At 41.2% G+C, this 26,541-nt stretch overlaps 1 protein-coding gene and 1 long non-coding RNA gene across 3 annotated transcripts; one reads left to right on the top strand and one right to left on the bottom strand.

Moving 5' to 3' along the window:
• Positions 1-1,363: 1,363 nt before the first annotated feature.
• dse (dermatan sulfate epimerase) lies at positions 1,364-24,786 on the bottom strand. 2 transcript variants are annotated; one of them, XM_069514618.1, is made up of 6 exons: positions 24,619-24,786; positions 21,988-22,459; positions 15,217-15,470; positions 7,323-7,562; positions 6,115-6,322; positions 1,364-4,597 (listed from the first exon to the last, which is right to left on the bottom strand). In XM_069514618.1, exons 2-6 carry the CDS (start codon positions 22,416-22,418, stop codon positions 2,851-2,853), a joined length of 2,880 nt encoding a protein of 959 aa, XP_069370719.1. In that variant the 5' UTR covers positions 22,419-22,459; positions 24,619-24,786; the 3' UTR covers positions 1,364-2,850. The 2 variants fall into 2 exon arrangements, with proteins under 2 accessions (XP_069370719.1, XP_069370721.1); XM_069514620.1 differs by having other exon boundaries at positions 21,992-22,459; positions 24,619-24,752.
• Positions 24,571-26,538, top strand: LOC138405517 (uncharacterized). Its single transcript, XR_011239281.1, has 2 exons — positions 24,571-24,710; positions 26,138-26,538. It is a non-coding gene; the product is annotated as an uncharacterized lncRNA (long non-coding RNA).
• The last annotated feature ends 3 nt before the right edge of the window (positions 26,539-26,541 follow it).

Raw genomic sequence — 26,541 nt, 5'->3', positions numbered from 1 at the left:
TGTGAAACTGATATCTCCCATTGTGTCTTCACTAATACATTTACCCCACAAGTTATGAGGTTTTATTCTAAAGAATACTATAACCTGAGTAGTTATATGGCCAACAGATGGCAGTATTTCATTTTTAAACACAAAGGCTCAACATAAAGAAAAAAAACACATGGCCTCTTTTTTTATGGGCTTCATGTTTTATCAGGGGTTGGTTTCAAACACAAACAGAGCCTGTTTGTCACAGTTCATAGTGATACAAAGTCAATACATCCACCATCCTCTCTGCCCTCGAGTGTGCCGACTGGGCCAGACAACAGAGGTCACTTTTCATTATGAAGGAAGCAGTATGGAGCACATCTGGAAATGGTTATCGGCTCAATCATGACAAAACAACCCACAGCATTTTTCTGAGGAGAGGGATGGAAAGATCCTCTTTTCATTTCACTTACTTGGTGGAATCAGACTCGCGGATGAAAGTCAACAAAAGGCTACAGGTTCTCAGCCAACGGTGCTTTGTTACACCAGAGCCTTACACAGCTGGTTTACCTCATTCAAAAAGAGCTGACAAATAACACATTTCACTGAGCAGACAGATATGAGTCTGCTTGTTTATTTCTCACAACAATTACCTTATTGTAATAAATAGGAAAAGGAAACGGTTCTGTTAGAGATTAAAATGAATGATCTGATTGGCCTTTTGCATGGGAGTAGTTTTGATATCTGTTCATCATCTTTGTCCATAGTTTTTATTTAGTGTGTGGAGCCTGTGACGTGAGGAGGGCAGATGTGTCTCAGCACTGTCAGTTCATAAATATAACTTTCCACTTCAGAAATCCATCTCTCTTCACAAAACACTACAAATGGAAAGCATATGACTGGTGTGTGTGTGTGTGTGTATATATACTGTATGTGTATCCCAAGCCTGATCTGGTTCTCTGAGCCATAGAGCTCCACAACTATTAACATGTTTGTGAACGCTGGGTGACATGTCCCTTCATCATCATAAGCACACACACGTCAGATATAGGCTTTGATTCTAAAGCTTAAGCGGGCATTTGAAGAAAGAGACAGAGCCACAATGGCACTGTGTTAAGTGCCTTGAGATAATCTCTGTTGTGATTTGGTTCTATACAAATAAAGTTGAATTGAATTGATTTCATTACCTCAGTGTGTTCTGCTGGATTTAAACAGTTTCTGTTTGCTTGTTTTCTGGATTCAAAGTTGGATTTGCAATGTTTATTTATAATGAAATGTAAGTATTGCTACATAAAGATCTTCATTTATTTGTTCCAGCTAAAGGTACAGAGCTCTCTTGGCCACTGTTCACAGTTCACACATTCATTAGACACAACACACAATGATCGCACGCCTCTGCATGTGGTAATTTTATTTACAAATGGTAAAAAAGAAACCATAAAAATATATCTTGCTTTCACATATATATATATTTATATACATTTCAATGTATTTCTATGAACTATGTAGACAGGACAAATCTCATGTACAGCTGAGGCGACTGCACTATAGTGGCTAACCTTGAGATCTTTGATACAAGGCAGGACCTCTGAACACAACTATGAACAAACTTCACACAGACTCAGTTCTAAAGCTCCACAGAAGCTTAATTACATCAGAGGTGATCTGGTTTCATCTTGGCAATTCTTCAATTCCTATTTGGAATCAGTTGTTGTATTTCCTGATCTTATAAGTATTAAGGCCACTGTTAGGGAAAAGGAAATCTGACATTACAAGAAAAAAATCTCAATATTTTGGCAGAAAAAATCGATATGACATAGGAAAAGTCATGATATCATGAGAATAAAACTCACAACATTACGAGTATGTTACGAAGAAGCTCAGTCGTAATTTCAGATTACACACACACACATTTCACAACACATTTCTTATGAGTATGAAGTCATACTTTCAAAAAGGTCATCAGGCTTATTTCAATGATCTTGACTTGTCTGCCTATTCATCTTGTGTTTCTGTTTTTGTTCTTTCTACCTCAATGTTTTGTTTTGTTCTATTGTATTGTGTTTTGTTGTGTTCTGATACACGAGCTGCTATGACGACTTAATTTCCCTCCGGGGATGAATAAAGTAATCTATCTATCTATCTATCTATCTTGATGTCATTGCTCAAGTGCATTAAGGACATAAATCCACTTTTAACTTGTGTAGCGTACCATTATGAGACTACATGTGAAATGAATGTAATTAATCGCGTGTTTAGATAATGATATACTTTTGATTTACTATGTTGTGAGATTACAAAAGAAAATCTGATTCAGATAATAAAAGCCATTCTATTGCAAGAATAAAATTATCTAAAAAAATGCAATTCACAATGAGTAGTACATCATAATTTGGGGGGAAAAAGCCATAATACCACAGAAATAAAAATTGGTAAATGTATGTATGTAATGAACTCTATGATTTAATCATTTGTTGAAATATGAAACTCATAACTTCAAATCTTTTGCATCCCTCATGTGACATGTAAAAACTGCCAGACTGCTTACTACTAAGATATTAATTGGTAGCATCTTGAAACATTACCACTAATTTATAAAATATTGTATATTTGTTCTTATGACATCATGACTTTCATCGACATGAAATTTTTTCTTATACATTTAGAACTGAAGTCTTGAACTATGTAAACATTTATAGAAAAATTACAACTTCATTCATACTTCATTCATTATTTTGTCAAAATAATATTTTTTCTTGAAATCTCAGATTCTTTATCGACTAGCAGCCCAAGTATTCTGGCTCAGACTGAGGTGTGAGGTGCATTTAGTTCACCATGAACAACAGGTCATTCGGTCGCGGGATTCCAAACCCGCTCATGGTGTTAGCACTGTGTGTGAGAGCAGGAGGAGTACAGGTACAGTAAGATGAAGCAGTCGATCAGAAGTATGGTGTAGAAACACCTCTGCGTGTGCAAACTTCGACCCCTCTGAAAGCGAGTCAGTATCACAGCCAGCAGTAAAAAGAAGGTGGCCGTGTTCAGAAGGAGGAAGAGTCTTATGTAAGAGGCTGTGCTGGTGAAACCCTCACTCCCTGCTGTGGCCACCATGTTAACCTCTTTGAATTTGCGGCCCTTGACAAAGCCACCCTTTCTGTTTTTGCGACTGTCTGTATAATCCATAAAGGCCCGGGAGTCTGCGTCCCCCTCTTCTGGACTGTCCTCGTATGTACGCTTTGAAGTTTTCTGTCTCTCTTTCTTTTCATTCACTTCAATCTGTGCAAAAATGTCAGGGAGACTCTCAGAAAGCTTCTCCCCAAGGTTGACTTTCTTCCCCCCTTTACCCTTGCCTTGCTTCTTGGACATAGCAAACATCTTCTCAATGACCTCTTCTGACTTCTTTTTGTCAGAGAACTGCAGGAGGCGCTCTGCAGTCTTTCGGAAGCTGTTAGTATTGAGAACCCGTCCGAGGATGTGTCTCTCCATCTGCTGGAAGACAGGCTTGACGTGCTGGAGGTTGTCCTCCATCACGTTGACGTACTCCTCTACTTCCTCTGGCGAGCTGTCCACCGCAACTGCTGCCTTCTCAAATACGATTTTCTTGTGGTCCAGCAGCACCATGGAGTAAAGAGGCTTGCTGGTGACCTCTCCGGTAAGAAGGTAGATGGTGTAAGTGTGATCCTTGGTGGCCAGGTAAATATCCACTCTCTGGTCATCACCATGCAGGCTGAAGCTCTGTATGTCCACCCCCGGTCCAAAAAAAATGTAGGCCACCCTTGTGTAAGGGTACCTCAACGGCATTGTGATGTTCACATAGTTAGAACCATTATATGGGTACCCTCGAGGGTAATTCCAGTAACCTGTCACTCCTTTGTTACTGTAGCCAGTGTCATCCATCCAGAACATCTTATACTTGTCCTCACCATGTGACACAAATGCTCCATGCACACCATCTACCTTTGTGCCCTGGAATGGCAGCTCGGTGTTGTGAAAGAAGGCACTCATGGCCCTGGTTGGGCTGTCAGGATCCAGGTGGATGTGGTCCACAAGTAGGAGGAGCTGTGGGTGAAGAAGGAGTAGGTTCCTCTGAAAGTTCCTAATCTTCAGCTCTGAATTATACGCAGAACGTCCCTCACCTCGGATGAAGACCATTCCCTGTCTCTCCATAGCAGCTTCGACTCTGCCCTGGGCATCAGCTGCCAGCCCCACTTTGTACTTCAACCACTTAGAGTCACAGGCCTCTGTAACCTGTCCAGCCCACGGCTTAAAGCAGCTCCCTGAGACGGCCGAGCCAAACAACACTGCATTATTCAACAAAGTGTACTTGGGTCCATATAGTGCCTCGGTTATAAATGGGAAACCATTGGGTGTGAAGGTGAAAGTGTTCTGATCTGGGTGCTCGTGGCCAGCATTAAAGTTCCTCCACCCTTTGATCCACTCTTTGTACTTGTTCCTGTGAACAATGTCGAAGATGGCGCGTCCACCCAGCTTCCCTGACTTGAAGGAGACAAAGGTGTTGTTGGTGTCTGCAAGTAAAGCACTGCCATATGTGACCACACCCCAGTCCTCAAAGTAGTGGAGTTGGGATGTTCCAAAATCTGGCGGGGGCTTGGAGGTCAGGCTTGGGTCATACCTGCAGAATACAACAAGATAAACAATATAATACTTGTATGAACAATAGATTAAAATCCAATGACACACACAATTTGAATCATTTTGAGGGTATTCTAGATGTCAGGTTGTGAAAACATGTTTGCCTCATCTACCAATGCCTTTCAAACAAGTAGTTGATTGATTACAATTCTTCACATAATCATTAATGTCAAACATTCAAAGTTTCTGGCATTTCAAATCTGAGCTTCACAGAGTTTTATATCATAGTACACTGAATCACTTTGAGTTTGGAACTGTTGGTCACAGAAAACATTTGAAGCTACCATCTTGGGAGGTAATGATGGCTATATGTTGTCAGTATGCTCTAAATAAGCATGTTTCTATGGAATGTTGTCGACCACATTTAAAGACAAAGTATGTGCGAGCAGCAACTGTCCCTTAAAGGCATCCGTGGTGTTTCACACATCTCAAAGGAACTCTGGGACGTTTGCCCATTAGGTCCAGTGTAGCTGTCTATCAAACTCTATACAGTAAATATGTGATTGTAAATATATGATTAAATTCTGATTAAAGCATGAATTTAGAAGCTAATTCCATTTTATGATTGAGGGAACTATCAAGGAAGAAGTCAGCATAAGCAAGCTATATCATTTCTCATACCAAATAATCCTACACTTCTATCCAGCTCTTAAACAATAAAAGTCACCCATCCGTAGGTTTTACACACTTGTGTTTGCATATTGAATGTGTCAGTTGAAATATTTGTCAGAATATCGATTGTCACCAATATTCTGAAAAATTATCTGATGTTCTGATTCAGGATTGCAGATGAGCCAGGAGATGCAGCTGTTGACACGGCGCCCACGTGTGTGTCCGAGCAGAGAAAACCATGTGCAGTGTAAAAACATCAGCCAAGTCAACGTGACCGACCCAAAAATAATTTTGAAATGTTTGACCTGAGCCGCCAGGCTCGGGTTTGGTATCAGCTGAGGTTTCACCCTCAGTGCTATGTTTCCAATGATGCGCTGCTTAGAGAACTCTGTCCTCCACCTCTCTCTTCCCTGTTAACAATATTTCTTTTGATTTCAGATCAGACTGTTTTTACTTGACTTCATCAACTGTGGGACTTTCTTAGCTTTCACTTAATGTTTTTTTCAGGTTGACTCTGGTGTGCCACCATCTTTAGATTTCTGTTTTGGCATTCTGGACTGACAAGAGTCAGTTCCTTTGATTTCTGTGTGTGCACACGACCCCGCAGTCATAGCCCTAAGAAAACATAATGAACTTTCTTGAGAGCAAATATAAAAAAAAACTTCAGAAGATATTGGTGAATGAGGCCCATAGATCACAACAAAGATGTGTTTTTTTCAATATAGAGATCCAGACATCATTTCCTCAATGTGGAAATAAGTCCTGTCTCGAAATGTTACAGAAAAACTAATAAAAAAAATTCCACGATCTGTCTTTGATAATAGCAGTACATAGAAAAACTGCAGTAAAAAATGTCCCATTGTTAAACTAAATTCAGCAGCTTACCAGATGAACTCAGTGTGGAGTGTACACCACCGCTGGCCCTTTCCAGCCTGCCCTGGCCCTTCCATCACCCTGTTTTGATGAATCACATCTGCCAACCAGTTTCCACTGCCATTACGCAACACATAGCGATCCAAGAAGACCAGCTGGCTTTCCGGCCCGTAGAACCAGTTGTAGTTGGAATCTGCAATGGCTACTGTCCGATGAAATCCTGGATGAGATGATGAATACACAGTGTCAGTGGTGGCTTGTCATAGATGCGTCATATAGAAATTATATTATATTGTACATTAAATGAAGATGTCTGCAGTGACAACAATGCATATGCAGAGATAAATACCACTATGTGGACACACAAGGCCGTTTCATATCAACTAATATTTCAGCTCCTATCACAGCCTGTCAGTAATGCTATATCACTTTCCATTTACTTCCTGTCATCTGTATCACATTCACACAATCAGGGAGAGGAGAGCTATCATCCAACTGCCACAACTGTTTTTAAAATCAGATTTTGGCTACAGGGAGAAAACAATATTTTGTCCCAAGAAAACTCCTTTTTCAGGTGTTAGCAACATTCTAATTACCATTTGCTTTCTGTCAACTGTACACAAACACTTAACCAGGGAACATACACAGTCAGTGAGGGGACAGCAATGGTCTGCTGCTGAGGGGGCAGTTGAGGATAATCTGGCCTTGTCTTCCTGTCTGCTGGAGGGAGAAAGCTGCCATTGTGGCTCTGGGTCTGGGGCTCTCTTGGCTGGTGTAATTAGAGGTGCTGTCTGAGTGCAGCAGTGTCATTCAAACACAATACAGAAACTGTTGCGGGGGTTGTGAAATGTCCAAGCCTGACCTCGGGGCCCCCTCCTCTGCTGCTGCCCTTCTTCTGACCTTCAGATGAAACTTCCAGGGCACCACAGGTCCCTCAGATCGCAGCTCAGCTTCGAAAAGACATCCAGGGGGGTAGGAGCTACATGCAGGCATACCCCATTTAAGCTGAGAGGAGAAGCTACTCTCCAATGAGGCAGTCTACGGTCATTTTCATTTCCAATCTAATTTATACAATTTGGCATATAGGCTAGCTGGATGTGTCTGTCATTCACAGCTAAGTAACCACTTATTCATGGTTGTTGACTGAGGTGAAAAGTGTATCGAATGCATTTCTCAGCCGTTTAGTAAAGTAAACAAACAGCAGTTGATGTGACAGTTACCGGGCAGGATAGTCCTGTAGAGGAAGGCAAAGTGTTTGAGAAGCCACGGGTGGTCGAAGTGGCCAATGGCAAAGTGGCGCTGCACCAGGAACATGTACTGGAACAGAGAGCGGGTGGTGTAAGTCCCATAAGCCACGCCTTCATACAGGGAGCCATCCGTCACATCCTGCAGGAGGACCATGGACTTCTCCATGATGGACAAGACCTGCTTGGTCCAGAGGTAAGCCTCCTGAAGGTAACCTGCAAAACAGGGAGTTGAGATGGTGTCACAGGTTGAATACAGTCAGAGATACCTAGTCCTGCCATTGTTTTTTTCTGTTATTGTTATTTAAGTTGACTGGTATAACCATGTTCAATTCTATTCTAGATTTGTTGAGTCAACTTGGGGGTGGCAGAATAGTGCAGTGATAAACACTGTCGCATGCAGGTTAGATGAATGGAGATTAAATGTGAGCATGTGTGGTTATTTGTCTCTGTATGTCAGCCATGGGATTTGCCTCTGTCCCCCATATGACTTTCAAAGAATACATGGTACAGCTAAGGTACACAAAAATATAAACCCTTGGTTTTTGCTTCCATTTTTCATGAATTGAAGTTCATCTATGCAAAGAAATGGCTAATTTCTCATACATTTTATTCTCAAATTCATCGAAATCTGTGTTAAGTGAGCACCTCACCACTGCCAAGATAATCCGTCCACGTGACAGGTGTGACATATCAAAAGATGCTGATTATAAAGCATGATTATTGCACAGATGTGCCTCAGACTGGTCACAACAAAAGCCACTCTAAAATGTGCAGTTAATATTTTAAAGGGGATCTGAACTACAGTTTCACATAAAGGGTATTTTGGACATTGAATGTACTGCCACAATCTAAGAAACAACGTTGGAGGTGGAAATGAAATGAACATTCAGTGCATGTACAACAGCTCTGGTGGGCATTCCTTCAGTTTGCATGTCAATTGCCCACTCCCTCAAAACAGGTGGTATATGTGGCATTGTGTTTTGCATTAAAGAACTGCACATTGTAGAGTTGCCTTTTAATGTGACCACTATTCTTCTCTGCTCAGATGGCCGCCCACATTGAGTCTGGTCCTGAAAGAGGTTTCTTCCAGTTAATGAAGGAGTTTTTCAGTTGCCTAAGGTCTAGACCATACTTTGTAAAGTGTCTTGAGAAAATGCATGTTGTGATGTTACTATACAAATGAAATAGAAATACTGAACATATTAAGCATTAGGTCAACCTTCATTCTTTTTTGGCATTAAGTTTCAGATTCACTTTCACTCGGAACTGCATTTAAACACTCAAAGAGCATTTCTTGAAGGAAGTAAATTGTGATTACTGCCAGTAGCTTCTGCTCAAATCAAGATATTTATTGTAAATATAAAGTGATGACTATGTTCAAATACAGGAATTAACCTGCACCTCACAAATAATAATAATAAAATCTGGTCCAGACAGACCTTTGGTTTCCCATTTATCACAGACGCACTATATGACCCTGCTAACTTTGTTAAACAAAGTAGTGTTGTGTGGCTCAGTGCTGTGGGCTGGACACGTTACAGAGGCTGCAACTTTGGTTAAAGTACAAGGTGTTGCTGGTGGCTGATGTCCAGGACAGAGTCGAAGCTGCTATAGAGAGACAGGGAAAAGTCCTCAGACGAGGGACGTTGGAAGAAATTGGGTTTTATCAGGGCTTATTCGAGCATTGTGCAGGGTGGAAATTACAAATTTCATCAGGCTTGGTGGTAACTGCACCAAGTGGGTTATGGAGGTATGAGTTCATCAGTCCAGCTGTTATTAATGAGACCATGTTTTTTGTGTGAGTCCGGAACCAGGTCGGCTACTGACTGGTACTTCCACTCAAATAACTTTCACTACTGACACTGAACTAGCTAGTACATCAAAATGGGTCACATACAGATAAAAATAGCCAGTGGTGAATATATTGTCAGTGGCTTTCCTGCTTGTGAAAAAAATCCATGAGCTTTTGAAAGCCACAAGCTGGAAACGATGTCACTGAGGAAACACATCGACAGTTGAAGGAGCAAAGGTTCTCTGACAATTGACAGATACTTTTCCAATAACACAACTTAACCACCAGATCATTGCAGGCAATGGGTCAGGTCTGCAAAAACGAACCGTGCAAGACACTAATCTGTACATCAAAATTCATTAAGGAATGGGCCCAAGTTGTAGGAGATGAGGTGATGAGCTAAACCTGATTGGACAAAAATATGGACGATCTATTAAAGTGCAAATTTTACTTTGATCAATATCTGAAAATTGAAATCTTGCAAGCTATGGTTCAAGAGTTAGCCACTAGCTCTGTGGTGGTGCTAGTTTTCTCACTTCTGGATCAAGGAAGATCCAGTGGGAACATACTTCCCAAAGATGACTCCTATGTCATGTACAATCATTGAGATACTGATTTATGCTAGTCCCCATCACATACAGATAAAAATAGCCAGTGGTGAATATGTTGTCAGTGGCTTTCCTACTTGTAAAAAAAACTCCAATAGCTTTTGAAAGCCACAAGCTGGAATATGTGGTGGTGCTAGTTTTCTCACTTCTGGATCTAAGAAGATCCAGTGGGAACATACTTCCCAAAGATTACTCCTGTGTCATTTACAATCATTGAGATACTGATTTATGCTAGTCCCCATTAGATATTTATGCAACATATATGCCCAACAATAGTTCTTTATGTGCTTTGCATAAATAAGGAGAGCAGTAATCCTCTTTTAAAGCAGGGGCATTAAAAGTGTTTTAATTTAATTAATTCAAATACTGTATGTTCAAAGCAGGACATGAAGTGAGAAACCGTATGTTATAAGTTATGAGTGAACAGGGCCGTGTTATGCAGTGTGGTTTATGTGTTATGTCACAAATGGAATAAATGGAAAACGGCGCTACAGCAAACAGAGTCTTCTCAGTCTGTTACCTAAAGAAACCTTCCACACGCAACATTTAGCTGTGGTCATGGAAAGCATGACACCACTGTGGGACACTACACTACATATACTCTCTCCCAAACACACACACGCAGCATTTACTGTGAGAACAAGCGTCTATATAAACACACCAGCAACAACTCTTTGAGGAATCCCAGGGGGTATCGGCAGTAACCGGCTGGGTGGTTGCGGGTGCAGGTCCGCCCACTGGAGCCGTCCCCCAGTCGTGTTTGGTTTAGGCTTGGGGACCGCTTGGCCCTACACAGAGCAGGTATTTACCATCAAACAGGAACTCTTGCTATTAACAAAGACCACATTTACACAAACAGAGCTTGACGTGCACTCATACAGTGCAGGACCACACTCCAGAGCAACAGAGGCGCCGACATGCTTCAGTCGCTTTCCTCAAGTTAAAACATAATATGAACAATTACGATTGCAACCAACTGCTATGACAGACTCCTTTGTCAGTGGACCTATCATAGCTACACATGCAACAATCACATAAAAATAGTCTTATTTGCTCATTTCAAGCTGCACTAATTACAGAGGAGAGAGCAAAGGAACAAGATGAACACCCAAAATTTGTTATATTAGTTCAGTGCCTGTTCAAAACCTGTTTGGAATGTATTGTTTGTTTGGCCTGTGATAAACCTAGTTGGAGCTTGCAGGACTTTGTTCACAGAACCCTGAATCCACGCACAAAGAGCTGTTCACCTGTTTATTCAAAGTTCGGTGAAGCTCGACTTGGTATGTAGATCCCTGGAGTACTTGTTGTTGCCGCTGTCGTAACCGTGCTGTTGAAATAATGGAAAACGTCCATTCTGTTTATGAGACCCAGCCGCCGCTGCTACAGAGCACTGGTCAGTTTATTAATACTAAACATGTCCCATGTGCAAATCATACTGAATTTGACACTGCACTTCGTTGGGCCCTTAAAATAACAGAGAGATTTCTGTAATTATTCGATTATTAACTCATGCTAACAAACAGCATATTCATGAAAGCAATTTCAAGCCTTGCTTTTTGGTCACATAAAAATCATTACATTATTCGCTCTGCTTTCAACTCTGTTTTGGTCTTCACCAAGTCCAATGAAAAATAGCTTGCCTGCTTACGCTAGCTAACTCAAACCAGCACATGTGTCTGTGTGCTGGTTTGAACTGAGTAGGTAGTGCTCTGTGAATTTATCATCTTTTTCAATGATTGTGGGTATTAATAAAGGTAGAGGTTGAGGAGCAGACAATGACCTAAAAGGACAACACTAATGATTAATTGATAGTACATGGTGTCAGTCCTCTGACGGACAGGAAATTATGCATTTTCTCAAGCATTTCCAGAGGAGGAAGCAACAGTTTCAGTGTTGGCAAAAAACAGAAGAGAAACTGAGCAGTCAGCATGAATAATGACGGAAACCATGAGGGAACAGGGACGATGTGCAGAAAGTATTAACAACATTGACTAAAATACACAATTTGTAACATAATGGAAAAGTGTGTCTATGTTTAAAGTATTTGTGCATAAGAAAATGTCTTATAGAGATGAAAGTAGTAGCAATGTCAATATAGTAGAGCATGTGAGTAGAGGTATTGTATATCAAGCAGTCCTGTTGTAATCATAGTCCATGATCATCCGCCACCACTATCAGGATCCACCACCACTATCCACTATCAGCTGCCAACACTGTAATGTATACACAAGAGTGCTGCATAACTGAAAATTAAACAATAATGATTACACAGTGTTGAGCACGTAAACTAATGACTTAATGAGAAACAATAATCCCATGTATTTCATGTATCCCATGAAAACTGGTCATGTATGTATTGTAAAGTAGGACCTACCACACTCAAAGATGGTGCCCTATCACCTGAATGAAAACTGCTCACCTGGTGCACAAAAACAAGTTTTGTAGTTCCTGCTTGGCAGACAGATGAATGATGTCACAAAGATCAAAGATAAAGATAATCTAATAGAAATAAAGAGTGGCAGTTGGACGTGTCCTGTCAGCAGTTTGACAAAACAGTTAACGGCTATTAGGACTTACTGATTCTGAGAAAATGACAGTTCCTTCTCGAGCTCTCCTAATAAATCCATATTTAATCAGTCCATATTTAACTTAGTTCTCTAGAGCAGCATCACCCTGCTGTACAAAGGAATGCAAAAGGTCAAGGATTTACTGAACTTCCTGTGACTCTTTAACTGCATGCCCCTGAACTCCTTCAGTCAGAATGCCACACAGTTGGTAGAGAGCAATTGCAAGGATCTTATGGACATTCAACCCGTAATTCTTTTTCAATGTATTTAAAAATAGGGGTGAGACAGTCAGTGCTTAAATACAATCTGTCCCAGAGGATGACAGCTCAGTTGCAAGCATTTTGACTTCACATACTTTGCTATAGTTGTGTCACATGACTATCCCCCAGTTCTCCTTGTTTCTTTATTGCAATATTTTACCAAATACACGTCCACACTGTCTGTGTTTTGATACTATTTTCCCTCCCAGGCTATAACCACTCTACTGTGGAGTTTTTGAGCCCGTCTAACAGAGACTCTTGGAAATGTTGCAGGCTCTTTTAATTTGAAAACTCCAGGGTCACTGTTTAGTCTTTGGCAGAAACCCAGACTTTCGGAAACAATGATGTATAGACACCCACATTTGAATTGGCTCTTATCAGTCACCACTTGACTACCTGTAATGAATGCCAACATTTAACTCAGAAACTGTTCCACCTTGTCACCAAACCAAAACAAGAACAAGCATCATAAGTATGGGTTATGTATATGGCATGGCTTGCAGCACAGCTTTAAATAGTTAGAAATGTACTGATGTAATGTTTGGTCACACTACTCTGCTTCTTACTGGAAATAACAGCTTGATACAAAAAACATCAGTTTGTAATGCTAGTTCAATGCTACCAGGAGGTGCAGTTTAACTAGTAGTGTTCACGTAGCATTGCTGCTCTGGTAGATGTTTGAGCTGTACTTTAAACTGGGCACTGAGCTGATGCTTCCAGGAGCCAACAAGCAAACACCTGCATCTGGAATGTATGTTTCCTCTGAGCTGCTGCTGCTGCTACATTCTTATCTGGTTATCTAAACCAAGAACCAAACACACATGACAGCACAGGCATCTTTTATTTCAGTGGGGTGGAACACTATGTTATTTTAGAAAACACAACGATGGAAACAAATGCCTTGTGACAGACATCCACCAAAGAACAAGCAGAAAGCACAGTTTGCTCTTCATCGGCATGAGTTTCTCCATTTGGCTGCGACACAAACTTCCATTTGTTCGAAGTCACTTTAACAGAATAATATTTGGACCTTATGTCATCCTTTTGCACAAGAGATGAATGATGCATAATGGAATACAGCCAGGCCTCTGCACAGTGTCACTCGTGATGGCTGAGTGAGGCTGCTAAATGAAGCAGCTGAAATAAGAGCTCTTTATTTGATCACTGCAAATACATCGTGTTAACAATCTATTGAAAAGCTATTTTCTCCCTCCTGCTGGGTATGAACCTATCATCTCTGCATGTGCTCTCCTGTAACGCACACATTAACAAATAAAATCTGTCATAAACAAAAGTACCAAGGCAGAATCCACTACCCAGGTAACACAGACGTGCTGAACTGGCTTTTTTCTGATCTCAGGTCAGGCTCTAACTCTCCTGAGTGTTACACAGCTTTATGCCTGTTGTTATCCCTGTCCGAATAAAACCACTGTGACCGCAGCCACTCTCAGAAATCCAGCTGTCATTTGGTTCACATCAGCACTGGAGCTTTTTGTTGCAGAAATCAAATCCCCATGAGCAAAACAAGCCGTGCAGCAGGAATTCACCTTTCAATGGCCGACCTCTGTAAATTGGATTCAAATATGAACCATAACTGAAATAAAACCTTATGGCGTTCAGAGCACATATCTCCCCAAATCAAAGTACATCAAGCTGCTGTGGCTGATTTTTGCCATCAAAGTCAACAAGTTATTCTCTGGGGAAATGATGAAAATGTAGAAAAATCTCCTAAAGTTAAAGAAAGTGAAAATAAATTCCTGGATCTGCCCTCTGATCTGAGTCCGCAACAAAATGTTGTGGCTTCACCCCTGACTTATATCACATCCTTCGACCCATATTAGTGGAAATCTGTTCTTTTGAGTTATGTGTAATTTTGCTTGCAAACAAACTATATACAATCTTATTTGTATTGCCCAAAATCAAAATATACATTATCTGAAGGCACATATCCATAAAAAGAGACCTTAAAAATTAGAGAAACCCAACAGTTCCCACAATGAGCAAGCACTTTTGTGACTGGGAGAGAAAACTGTTTACAAGTTACTCAGAGAATTAGCATTAAACACACAATATGTAATATTCTGCCAATTTAGCACGCAAATCATTAACAAAAACACTTGGTTTGGTTTTGTCATGAAGTGATGTGGGATCATATGAATTGTTGCCTTCACCGCTGTTGTCATCATTTCAGTCAGTGATCATTGTTAAAGAGGTTTTTACAGAGAGCTAACTTATCCACAGAGGTCTCCTCCTCTCTAAAACAGCACACCATGTAATTAGATCCAGTTAAAACAATGAACGAAGCAGTTTTCATGGTAGAAATTGGAGTTTCTCTGACACTGGCAAACATTGGATGTCTCTGGGGTAAGAGCCGAACTAATGAAACAGACCAAATGAAATGAATTGTTACCATGATCAAAATGACAGATTTCTCTACATTTAAAAATGGCTGGAAACACTTGGGATACTGTGAATTCACAACACAACAAACTTGTATAACACAGGATGGATTAGATCAGATTAGGACAGACCGATATCTGATATCAGTGTCAGACCTGCATATCCCTACATAAAAACATGTTTGAAACCCTGCAGCGAGGGCAAGCACAAAGCCACATCATAAAGACATGGATCACTCACCTTGTGTCATGTAAACCAGGCTTCCTGTGAGCAGAGCCACACAGTTGGTGGGCTGATGGTTGTGCAGGTACTGGAAGCCCCAGCCTCGGACGTAGGACTTCTCATACATCAGGCGTGACGCGTTGCCGATCACCTGCAGAAATCGCTCCTGTTGGCCCTTGTTCAAGTACTCATACAGGAAGTCGTAAGCGGTGGCGAACCCAACCAATGAGTGCGCCAAAGGAACTTCATCCCAGGGGGCATCTTTGACCAGCCTGCGACACACAGCAACAACACAAGACTGAAGGCGAGACACACACGTGGATCTTAAAAACAGTGCAGCATGTGTGAATTTTCCCTCTTAAAATAAAACCTAAATGCTATGTAATGAACAAGAAACCCTTCCCTGTGCAGATTCTTTTAATTACACCTAAACACAGCTGTAAAACTCAACTATTCACGTTGAAAGCAAAAATAAAGGTGCTAAGTTGCCTTTTACACCATGAATACAGCTGCAGCAATAAAGAGATGTAGAACCCGACATGAAAAGTGCAGCATGTGCTCGTTCACACACCGGGATCTAAGAGCATTAGTGTCATAAAAAAGGTGAAAGGTGCTCTCCAATCCTGCTGCTTGATTTAATTTAGGAGAAATGAACTTCAGATGTGTTAAAACCAAATGCTGTGTTCGCTTAGTGTTTCCCGCTGACCAGGGTTCGGCTGAAACAGAGACACAGTCATGACCTCATCCGCAGTCTAGCCGCCGATCACTGAATTCTTCCTGTCATCGCAAAGTTTATGGAAAATGAAACGCGATCTTGTGGTTTACTCGCTGTCAGTTAAATTATTATCTGCTACAGTGCATGTATGAGAAGCTGAAATCTTCGCAAGCAATGAGTCATTTTCTTAGGATTCAAACAACAACAGCTGGCATTAAAATTAAAAGACAATTCCAGTAAATTTCCCATGAATGTGTTCACTTTATGGGCTCGTGCTAACGTAAAACTCGTCAACTTCGTTGTGAAGATTCAGGGAAACTGGAAAAAACCTACATGAGGGCAAACTGCTCCTCACTGCACACATGTACAACACTGTTATGAATTTTACTGCACACTTGTTTTACATGTTTTAAGAAAGTGTCTGTTAAATAACGAGGTTATGATTGCTACAAGGTTTGGTGCAGTGTTATCAGAATGTGAGAATGCGCCATGAGACCTCTGCTTTGAATTATCACTTGTGCTGGTGATGTCATTTGGTGTCAGAGTCTGTGCAGCAGTGATCCTGGAGTGGAGCTGTGATATCGAGGTCCCATCAATACACCTGAACGTCCAATGAAGAGTCAATCTCAGCTGTCGATCACAACGTCTCAGCCAATGTACAAGTTAAAACTAAACTTATCAGAATCATGAGCACCTGAACATACATTTTGTTTGGTACATGTGCCACTTGCTAACATGCAGGAGGTGGAGTTTAGGAGCTATACTGCAGGCATCCACCAGGGGGCAATACAGAATATTTGGCTTCACTTTTGGGAAGTTTAAAGTTCTTGTTTTTGATGCTTTAGTGTTATTTATATAATTTCTTGTATTTCTTAATGTTATAGAGTTTTGGAGTACTGTAAATGTTTGTCAATATATTGTAAATGGTTTTTTTGGGTGGCACCTTCGCTTGTTGTCAGAGTAGTTTGGTGATATATATATATATATGTATATATATATATATGAAAAGAGAGAGCACAGGTTTTCTGCCTTGTCTGTGGGTTGGATTCAAACTCTTCATGCAGCTTTCATCAAGTCTGCTTGTCATGTGAAAGGCCTTGATTCCTCTCGCAAGTTTATTTATCTAAAAAACTTCAGTTGATGTGAACAGCATGACAGGGGTGATGCATATATTGTATATATTGCATTTAGGCATATTAATCTCTATAAGTGTTTGTGAATATACAGACTCTGTAAACGTTTCGGGTCCTTCGAGTTTCTGTTTCCATATAGTGTGACCAATCATGTTGGAGCAGGCTTTGGTTGCCTGAAAGGTAAACAGTCATCATCAAGGGCAAAAGAGGCGGAACACAGTGACTGTAATGAATCAGCTTTCTGCTTTTTAATTTATCTGTAGCCGTTAATAGATTGGCCAGAAGTAATCTGGACCTAAAACACGTACAAAAAGATCTGTTCCAACCTGTTTACTCTGGCTTGGCAGCTGAGTTCTGTACTGTCTGAAGACGCTCTACAGATTTATTATTGAAAAAAGCATTTGAATTGTTTTTGAACATAGGATGATTCATGCCAATGTTCCTGCTTTTACAAAAACAAGTTGAGTGACATTCTGTTCAAAATTTAAACATGAGAAATATAGTCATCTCTATTTTTCAACTTATAGAACCTTTAGGTTGTGTCTACATTTCTATAGGATTCAGACACACCTGAAAAAATTCATTTTTTTAAATGCATGACATTATTAGGAGTTCTTCATGATGTCACTGCAGTGTTTCCCATTACTATACACTGTGGCAGCCCGCCGGCTACTCTGGCATGCTGGGTAAACAGAGCCCTGAAAACCTGTTGGGACAGATCTTCATTTCTCCACATGATTCACATCTGAACTTCTGCTCATCTGACTGTGAAAAAGTTATTCCACCAAATAAACCCTGTATTCATTTGGGTGCACAAATGAGTTTAGAGAGTGCGTCAGTGATATTTGGGCTTTTGGTGAAACGGCCACATTTTTATTATTGCTGCCTCTTTGTGACCTACAGCGAAGGAGACAATCGGGTTGAAAGTTGGCTTTTTCTATAAACTATTTTCAAAGTCAATTAAAGGTCCAGTGTGTAAGATTCAGGTGAAAGGGATCTATTGGCAGAAATTTAATGTAGAATAATCCTCATGATGTTTTCACTAGTTTGTTTCATTTAAATTGTATGAATTATAGTTTTCTTTACCTCAGAATATACCACCTTTATATTTAAATACTTTATATTTACATTGAGGGGGTCCTCTCTACGGAGGCCGCCATGTTTTTTACATTAGTCCAGACTGGACAAACTAAACACCTTTTGAGTTTTTATGACAACTGAAGCTACCACAGGTTCTTTTTCATGTTCAGAAGGAGAGGGTGAGGTGAGGGGTGTTCAGCTGCAACATGCAATTTCAACACTAGATATCACAAAATTCTACACACTGTACCTTTAAAGGCAGTCAGGGCGGAAAAGCCTATGTTTACATTTCCGCCTGCAAACTTTCACAATGAGAAGCAGGCTAGTCGGTTGAGATTATTTACAACGTTGCATTTTGTAATCATGGCTGATGCTGGGGCATGCTCAGCAAAACTAAAAAGAGGAGACACGACAGAAGAACAAAAAAAGCAAGTGATAAAGTACGAGCTAAAAGGTGAAAGATGGAGAGAATTACGTGATTATAAAGGATTTCCTCCTCCTAAACAGGAATGTCTAATGTTTATTTTATTTTGTGAATTGCAAGATTATTCCCTTATCACCATGCATCCTACAAACAGCTGCGTCTCTTCTTCTGTAACAAATGCTCATGCTGAGTCAGACCAGGTTTTTTTTACGACAGGAAACGGCGGAAACACGACCTCTTCTGCACAGAGCAGCGTCAAAATCAACCAAAATTAAAAGTTCTTTGTATTGCAGTTTACGCATATAGCAAAAAGACAAACTGGAACGAAATTACAGCCAAATTATGCAGAAGAACACACAATTTGACTTATGTGAGTTTTGCAGACTGTGTAGAAAAAAAAAAAGGTGCAGGCACCACTACACCACAAAGTAGAAGTAGCCCATTGGAACATGATTGGTGGAGTTGCTGCAGACATAATTGAGGGGTGTGAAGACCACAGCTGACTGATTCCTGTAGCGGCTGTGCAGAGGCCCTCAGAGACTCAGTGACCATAATAAAAGTGTGGCGAGGAGAAAACTCAGTGTGTTCACAAGACGTGAAAACACATGCTCGGTGGCTTCTCCTTTCTGCGCTGTGGCACACAAACTGATTCTGTGAAAAATGTATAATACCGCATAATGAGCACGCTGGAAAATCCCCTTCGCTCTGGAGGAGGGCACAGCAGCCGCACAGCAAAAAGAAAAGGATTAAGCTGCTCGACTCGGCTCGCTCTCCACATGGAGCAGGGGGGGGTATGGAACTTAAATACAGTGAATGATGTGAAAACCAACTAACTGACACGGAGCTGACTGAGCTTACAAAAACTACAAGAACATCAACTACAAGCAAAAACTTGTAATCAAGTATTATGAGGAAAAAAATACTCTGATAACTTGATAAAAAAGACAGTCACAGGTTAAACGGTGAGATTTGTAAATTCAGTGAAGTGACTCAGTAAGAATAAGCTGATGGTCATACCAGCATAAGACAAGCGGTGTGCTTTATTGCCGATTAATTCAACCTTGCATTTGTAAGAGGAAGATGTGCCATTTAATTTTCTAAAAGAAAATTAAGCTGTAACTCAATATAAAGGTATTTGAATCTTAAAGTGGGAGAATGTGACACATCTCTCACATTCTCCCACTTTAAGACTCATTCTGTATCTAGGTCAGAGAAGGAGGTAATTTAAATGTACCACTCGCTTTTTTTACCGTCAATGTGTGAACATATTGTAGCATAACTGAAAAGCTTCACAATAACAGCATTTGAGCTGATATGTGAAGGACTTGGGATGTGAGAGGACGATGGAAATGGATATCAACAAACCAGCCGTTCGTATAAACAACACTCGAACCTAAGAACAAAGACGCAGAAATAAGTCCTCATCTAGTCAGTAATCAGTAAAATGACCAACAACATCAGCAGAGCGAGTGAATCCGGGAGAGACCTCCCTTTGTTTCAAGCGATCACAACTATAATAACAGTGTTACTGTGGTAAACTCACTGACACGATGCCTGTCAGTCACGTTTAGTCTCGTCATGTCGCTATATACTGTGAATATTACACTTTGAACCTTTAATAGTTTGGATCAAGTAGCCAGATATTTTTCTTTGTCTTGACATGACTGGGCACTAATATTCATTTCCCGAAATTGTACATGAAAGTATGACTGTGAAAGTCGGGTCACCGTGAGATGACTGTAAATTCTCTTTCTGTGAATGTATGTAAATGAACAGTCAGAGGTTACCATGGATACCGACACCGGATGCAAATATTCACCGAGCATCATTTTCTGAGACCCTCCTTCTTTTAAAGCTGAGGAGAACTTGAATGGCTCTTATCCACTTCTCAGGCATTTTGCCCCTGCCAGCCAGAGCTAATGTTCATTGAGCTTAATCAAATTGTTAGGATAATTCAGGAGCTCTGTTGAGGATGATGCTAACATTAAGTCCAGTCCCGGCCGACTCTGAAAAGACCAGACATTCTCTGAGGAGGCCGAGTCTGCTGACTTGTTGACCTCTCAAGGTATTAATAACGGTTCAGTCTGTTTTTATTGCAAATGGTTCAGACAGATTTTCTTCTTTAAATATCAACGTGACAACGCAGTGTAAATTTAACTTGAAGACACTGACAATAAGAAATAGATAAATTGTATATAGAAACAAACATATACATTTAAACTTTCACTGATTAAATCAAGTGAAACACTAAAATTACAGCAAGATATTTCAACATGATTGATGAGCTGCAGGATCTTCGGCTTTCATAACTCACAATTAAAGCAAAGTGGACTCAGTCCCTGTCTGTTGTTCAGCTCACATCTGAACGTTTCATTTCCTTTCATCAGGGGGTGCATGTTCCGCACACAGCTGCTAAACATATTTCCTGTGCCACAGATTTTTCAGACTAAAGTGCATCTTTACCAGAGAGAAACCGGAACACTGTGGGTATTGGGGGGGTAGAAAAGCCACCAAAATCCTTTTGATGTACACATATGGGTGAAAAGAGATATAAGGTAGCATCTGTAAACTCTCCTGACTACATTTTCACTTTTTCTCTGGGAAAAGAAACAGGAGGCTGGTTCATATATCTTTTGTAGATGTTAACACGACAAGCCGACAGTTGAACAAGGCCTTAAATCTCTCAGTGTGAAACTAAATACAGGGCTGCAGACCAACTTTTTCATCTCACTTTCGGCTATTAAATTTTCTTGACATGCATTTGTGATTTCTTAAGGGCTGGGTTAGTTTGAATATTGATTCTTCAGGATATTTCCTTGTACAATACCAATTTTTCCTGGATATGAAATAAATTAAGCCTGTCACAATAACAAATTTTGTTATTCGATATTTTATCCAAGAAATGATTGTGATAAATTATATTATTGTCCTCACTGTGAAAGCATTTTAAACCCCTGGTGCAAGAATTCTATCATAGCATAATCATGCAACTAAACCCTTTCACAGAGTAATGAACTTAATTCTAAAAATTCACTTGGAAATTTGAATTAGAACTCAGACAGAAACTATAACACGGTAAAAACCAACCACCTCTTCTGCTCTGATCCTGAATCAGCAGCGCTAATCGTTCCATCGCATAAACCCTGTATGCGCACTTTTTTGTCATCGCCACCGTTCGACATGTTCCTTCTTGTTCACTGCCTCTCTCATCTCTGCTTCACTGTCCGTGTGTCTGTGTGGGGTCAGTGTGTGTGTGAGTGTAAACTCTGCAGAGGAGGTGAGGAAGCGACAGGACTCAATCAAATACACATAGACAGACCAGCTGAATGTTAGGCGCACTGGTGCGACCAAGGAAAATGCTTAGTTGGACTTTACAGATTTTTAGTCAAACTCTGGAGCCCTGAAAAAGATGAAATAATAAAAGACAGTAAATCTACCAACTAGGCTGAGCCGCCATCCTCTCCATGTATTCCTTGGCCAGGTCGAGGGCCCCGGCCCTGTGAGGGTACAGCAGGCAGAACATGGACAGCACACCCAGGTTGTTCCCGTACACCTCGTTCCAGCGGGCGCTGAACTCTGCGGGGCTCCAGGGCGGCAGGTACTCCTCCCGGCGCTCCAGCATTGTTTCCCCAGCCACACGAATCCTCCTCGCCATGTCCCGGTGAGTCCCCGCCGCTGCGTACTGCAGCTCCTCCACGTTCCCCCGGCTGAAGTACAGCATGGGATGTCCATCATAGTTGCCTCCCATGAAGGGGATTCCTCCGCTGGGGTCCACTTCCGTCGCAGCCACCACCGTCGGGACAAGCAGGGGCCACAGAAGACTTAGGAAGAAGACTGTGGGCGCCCCGCGGGTGTAGGTCCTCATCATCTCATCAGAGGGGAGACTGTGGCATTGCCAAAGGAGCTCAGCTGAGAGGGAACAGAGGGGGAAGAGAAGGATTTTGAGAAAGCCAGCACATATTCTGCACAACGTTTTTTTTTTTTTACAAAGCCCAGCATTCCTGGAATAATTAGATACAGCTGTAGTCCTGATGATGCAGGCTTTCCATACTGAGCACAACAGTTAAACAGTATTCACAGGACTTTCGGATGAAAAAGGACCTCTTGTTGACAAAACATATATGTTCACATTTCCCCAAAACTCTTTATCATTTCTAAGAATTCAGTAAGAACCTTCTGCCAATAGCTACATGCATGTTACAAAACTGGAGCTTGTTACACCTCTGCACACTGATGCTTTATATATACACCTCAGGATTTATTTCTGAGTAGCTGTTGTGAGACAAGTCCAGCCATGCACACCCAGATGTCCAGACGAGCAGAGCCGGAGGTCATAAATGGCCCATTACTGCAGTAACATTACTCTGGTCTGCTGAGCGGCTCCAAACCAAAGTGCTGTGCTTCACAGAAAGACAAGGGCTGGCCCAGCGTCTCTGCTCTGAACATGAGGGTAAATTCCATGACCTTAGTGGAGCTATTGGAAAAGGCCTGGTGGAAAACCATTTGGTAGTCATTTAAACGCCGTCTAGACGGGAGCACGTTCTAATAGGCGTTTGCTGTCCGACGTGTGCATGGAGTTTGTGTTGTTTGATGAACGAGGGGAAGCTAAAAATGGTTCTCCCACTGTTGTTAATTCTGAGATTTGACCTTAGGAGGCGTCACATTCCTCTGTGGTGAACATGATGGTTACCGCTCAGCTCATAGTCATGTTGGAAAGGTCAACACAACTTTGGACTAAGTTATCATAGGGAAGCTGTAACTGTGTTACAAGCCAAGGCTCAGTTTTTACAGTTAGACAACTTTAAAACCAACTTACTGTAAGATATTTCATCAAATTCAATGGATATAGATAAATCAGTTAATTGATAAGTCATCTAACAGGGAATTCAAATTAAAAAAGTGTTTATAATTGATTAACTTTCAAATTTTTTATAGGGCAAAAAAGCCAAACATGATGCAGGTTACAGCCTCTCTCTGTTTGATGTAATAATAAATAAAATACCTCAAATTTGACCTTGAAATTGAGGCATTTTGATGGTATTTTTCTATATTTTGCTACAATTTATAAACCATGCAACCTGTTAATTCCCCTGGAATAATAATAACGGAATAATGAATGATGAATAATGCTGTTGCTGCTCTAAAATCATATTTCTCAAAATAAAAAAATGTTTCGGCACAGTCCTGCAGAGAAATACTGAGGCGCATTCTGCAGACATACTAACAATACGAGCAGCATAGGAAATATAGACAAGGGCCATATATCAACTTATGCTCACATTCTTAATCTTGTTTTTGAAATATTTAGATTCAAATTGTCCTGATTTTTTTTTTTAAACCCCAGAGGAAGGTTTCATGTGTTTGCACTACTATCAATGCTAAAGTCCTTACTTGATCTAAGCTTTGCCTGGGGGGGGGGGGGGGTATTCACAACATTAACGAAATGCTGTTCACATCTCATGAAAAACAAATAAACAAGACCTCAGGAAGTTTAAAGTTTGTATCTGTTACTCAGTAACAGACTCACAGAACAGGCCCAGAACTGTAAAATCACTGTAAGGCCTCTGATTCAGTCATTTGGATTTGACACAAACAGCTTCTATTCTTCTGTTAATTGTGTGTTTATTGGTGAACAAATAAATAAAGCCTCAGACAGTAAGCTTCAGGCTGGTCTGGAGCCAGATGTGCACCTTCCCCTGGGCCTCGGCTGTCTCATGTCTGACTTCCTGTGGGTACAGAGACGAGATGCTCCTCAGATTGACAGATATAGAAAAGTCATGTCTGACTCGTACATGTCCCTCAGCAGCAGAAGTTTCTCCACCACACTCTGTTCTTCTCCCTCCTCTCTCCAATAGTTACGCACTACTTCTCCTTCACTTTCCTCAACTATGTCTGCAGCTGTGTCTCCCTCACGTGTCACTCTTCTCCGCCGCACGATGGGATCAAACCCCCCCCCCCCAGCCTCCATTAGAGACGATCAGTGTATCGATGGTGTCGATCGATCCTCTCTTCTCGTTCCTGTCGGGACCGCGCAAAAGAGCAGCGGAGTGAGGAGACGTTCACGTTACCTGTCACTGATCCGCGGTCCCGTCCGCGCTGCGCTCATTTCTTCTCTTCACGGCGACGAGGAGAGTGTGATCGAAGAGAGGAGTCAAAGAAAGTAAAGAGTGTGTGTGTGTGTGTGAGAGAGAGAGAGAGAGAGAGAGAGAGAGAGAGAGAGAGAGAGAGAGAGAGAGAGAGAGAGGAGGGTAAGAATGTGTGAGGAAGGAGAGAGGGAGGGAGAGAGCGTCATGCAGGAGAGTGAGGAGGGGCTGCAGCAGGGGGAGAGAGGCTTAAAGGAGACCTAATGAATTCACACACACACACACACACACACACACTCACACACTCACACACACACACACACACACACTCACACACACTCACACACTCACACACACACACACACACACCCACACACACACACACACACACACAGTAAAATGGGAATTCAATCTGTTGACAAACATCTGGTTGTGATTATTATAAAAAGTGCATGTTTTGGTTCAGTGCAAATATTCTCTATACCCAGACACAACGTATAAGAGGGGAGCAGGTATGCTGCATTTACCCCAACCAGGCTATAGCTAATGTTATATTACAGGGAAAGTTCACCCAAAAGGTAAACTCACTCAGTATCTACTCCACAAAAGAGCCTTGCAGCCAAATCCAACACAACTGAAGTAAACGGAGACAGATTCTCCAAAAGTAAAAAAAAACAAAAGACAAAACAGAAAATGCGTCCATACTGCTCCTGTGTAAATGACTCCACGTCAAGTCTAACTTGAATGTCAGGGTTTACGGACACTTGGATGACACCACAGGAGCACGATGGAGGCATTTTATGTTTTTTTTATGTTGTTTCGAAGAATCAGTCACTCATTTCTTCAATTGTATTGGATTTGGCTGCAACGCTGTTTACCCCTGAAACCCCCAAAGTGTTTTGTGGACGCAAACACTTCACCCATTGGCACAGTGGTGAGTAGATAATGAGGGGATATTTATTTTGTGGGTGAACTATCCCTTTAATATGTAATGTGGTGTCATGTATCATGACATAATTTCACTTATATGAAGAATGATTGTATGATTTGAATAAGATATAGATTGTACATCTAATCTTATGGTATGTAAAACTACACTATACATCTCTGGCTTACTTGTGACATCAGGATGACATCATTCCCACCAGATGGCCAAATACGATTTGCTTTGGGTCGTGTCTAGAGTCTATAGAATCTATATTCCCACATCTGTACACACACACACACACACACACACACATATGTTTACATACTCTAAGTTACCACACTAGCCTCACTTAGCCAACTGCTCCCCCCACCATCAAATATTACACTATGTGTATGGTCATGCAGGTGGGGAACAACTAAGTACAATTACTTTGTTATTGTACTTAAATACAATTTTCATGTATCTGTACTTTACTTATGCGTCGTTTTGTGTTTTGTGTGTGTGTGTGTGTACATTTATCAAATATCTGTATCCGCTGCTGTGTTGTTCTGGGCCGACCTTGTTTGTGTTTTCCAGATGCTGTCTGTCTTCAGGACCAGGCAGACTACCCTCCACACCGCTGACTGTCTGCTGGAGGCTTTCATCAGAGGTAGTCATGCTGCCAGTTGGTTGGCTCAGCTCCACTGCAGGCTCTGGTGTAGAAGCGTTCCTCGTTGCTTCCATGACAGGATGCTTCTTTTACAGGGTGAGGTTTTTGGCCCAACCCACAACCAGGAGAACCAGGTGTTGTTTTCGGCCTGACCTCTACCCCTGTGGACACGCCTGTCCACAGCTTTTTTTAACTCTGTCGCCCATTTTGCCAGTCTTCACTGTTGGTATAGCTACTGTTTTCTGCCTTTGACTCAGCTGAGGCACAGTCTGCTTTCCTAGACCTGCAATGAAATTTAAAATGAAATAAAACACATACTTACACTGTTGTC

Source organism: Paralichthys olivaceus, chromosome 19 (assembly GCF_024713975.1).
Source record: "Paralichthys olivaceus isolate ysfri-2021 chromosome 19, ASM2471397v2, whole genome shotgun sequence".
NCBI classification, from domain to species: Eukaryota; Metazoa; Chordata; class Actinopteri; order Pleuronectiformes; family Paralichthyidae; genus Paralichthys; species Paralichthys olivaceus.
The sequence above is the reverse complement of the archived record's forward strand: the minus strand, read 5'-3'. Positions and strand labels throughout refer to the sequence as shown.

Bases quoted from the DNA above. Each gene is read 5' to 3' on its own strand.
- dse (XM_069514618.1), bottom strand. From the start codon at position 22,418: ATGATGAGGACCTACACCCGCGGGGCGCCCACAGTCTTCTTCCTAAGT. The intron at 6,323-7,322 runs GTAACTGTCACA...CATCTCATCCAG, and splicing joins CTACAGGACTATCCTGCCCG to GATTTCATCGGACAGTAGCC. The intron at 4,598-6,114 runs GTAAGCTGCTGA...TGTATTCTGCAG, and splicing joins CTCCACACTGAGTTCATCTG to GTATGACCCAAGCCTGACCT.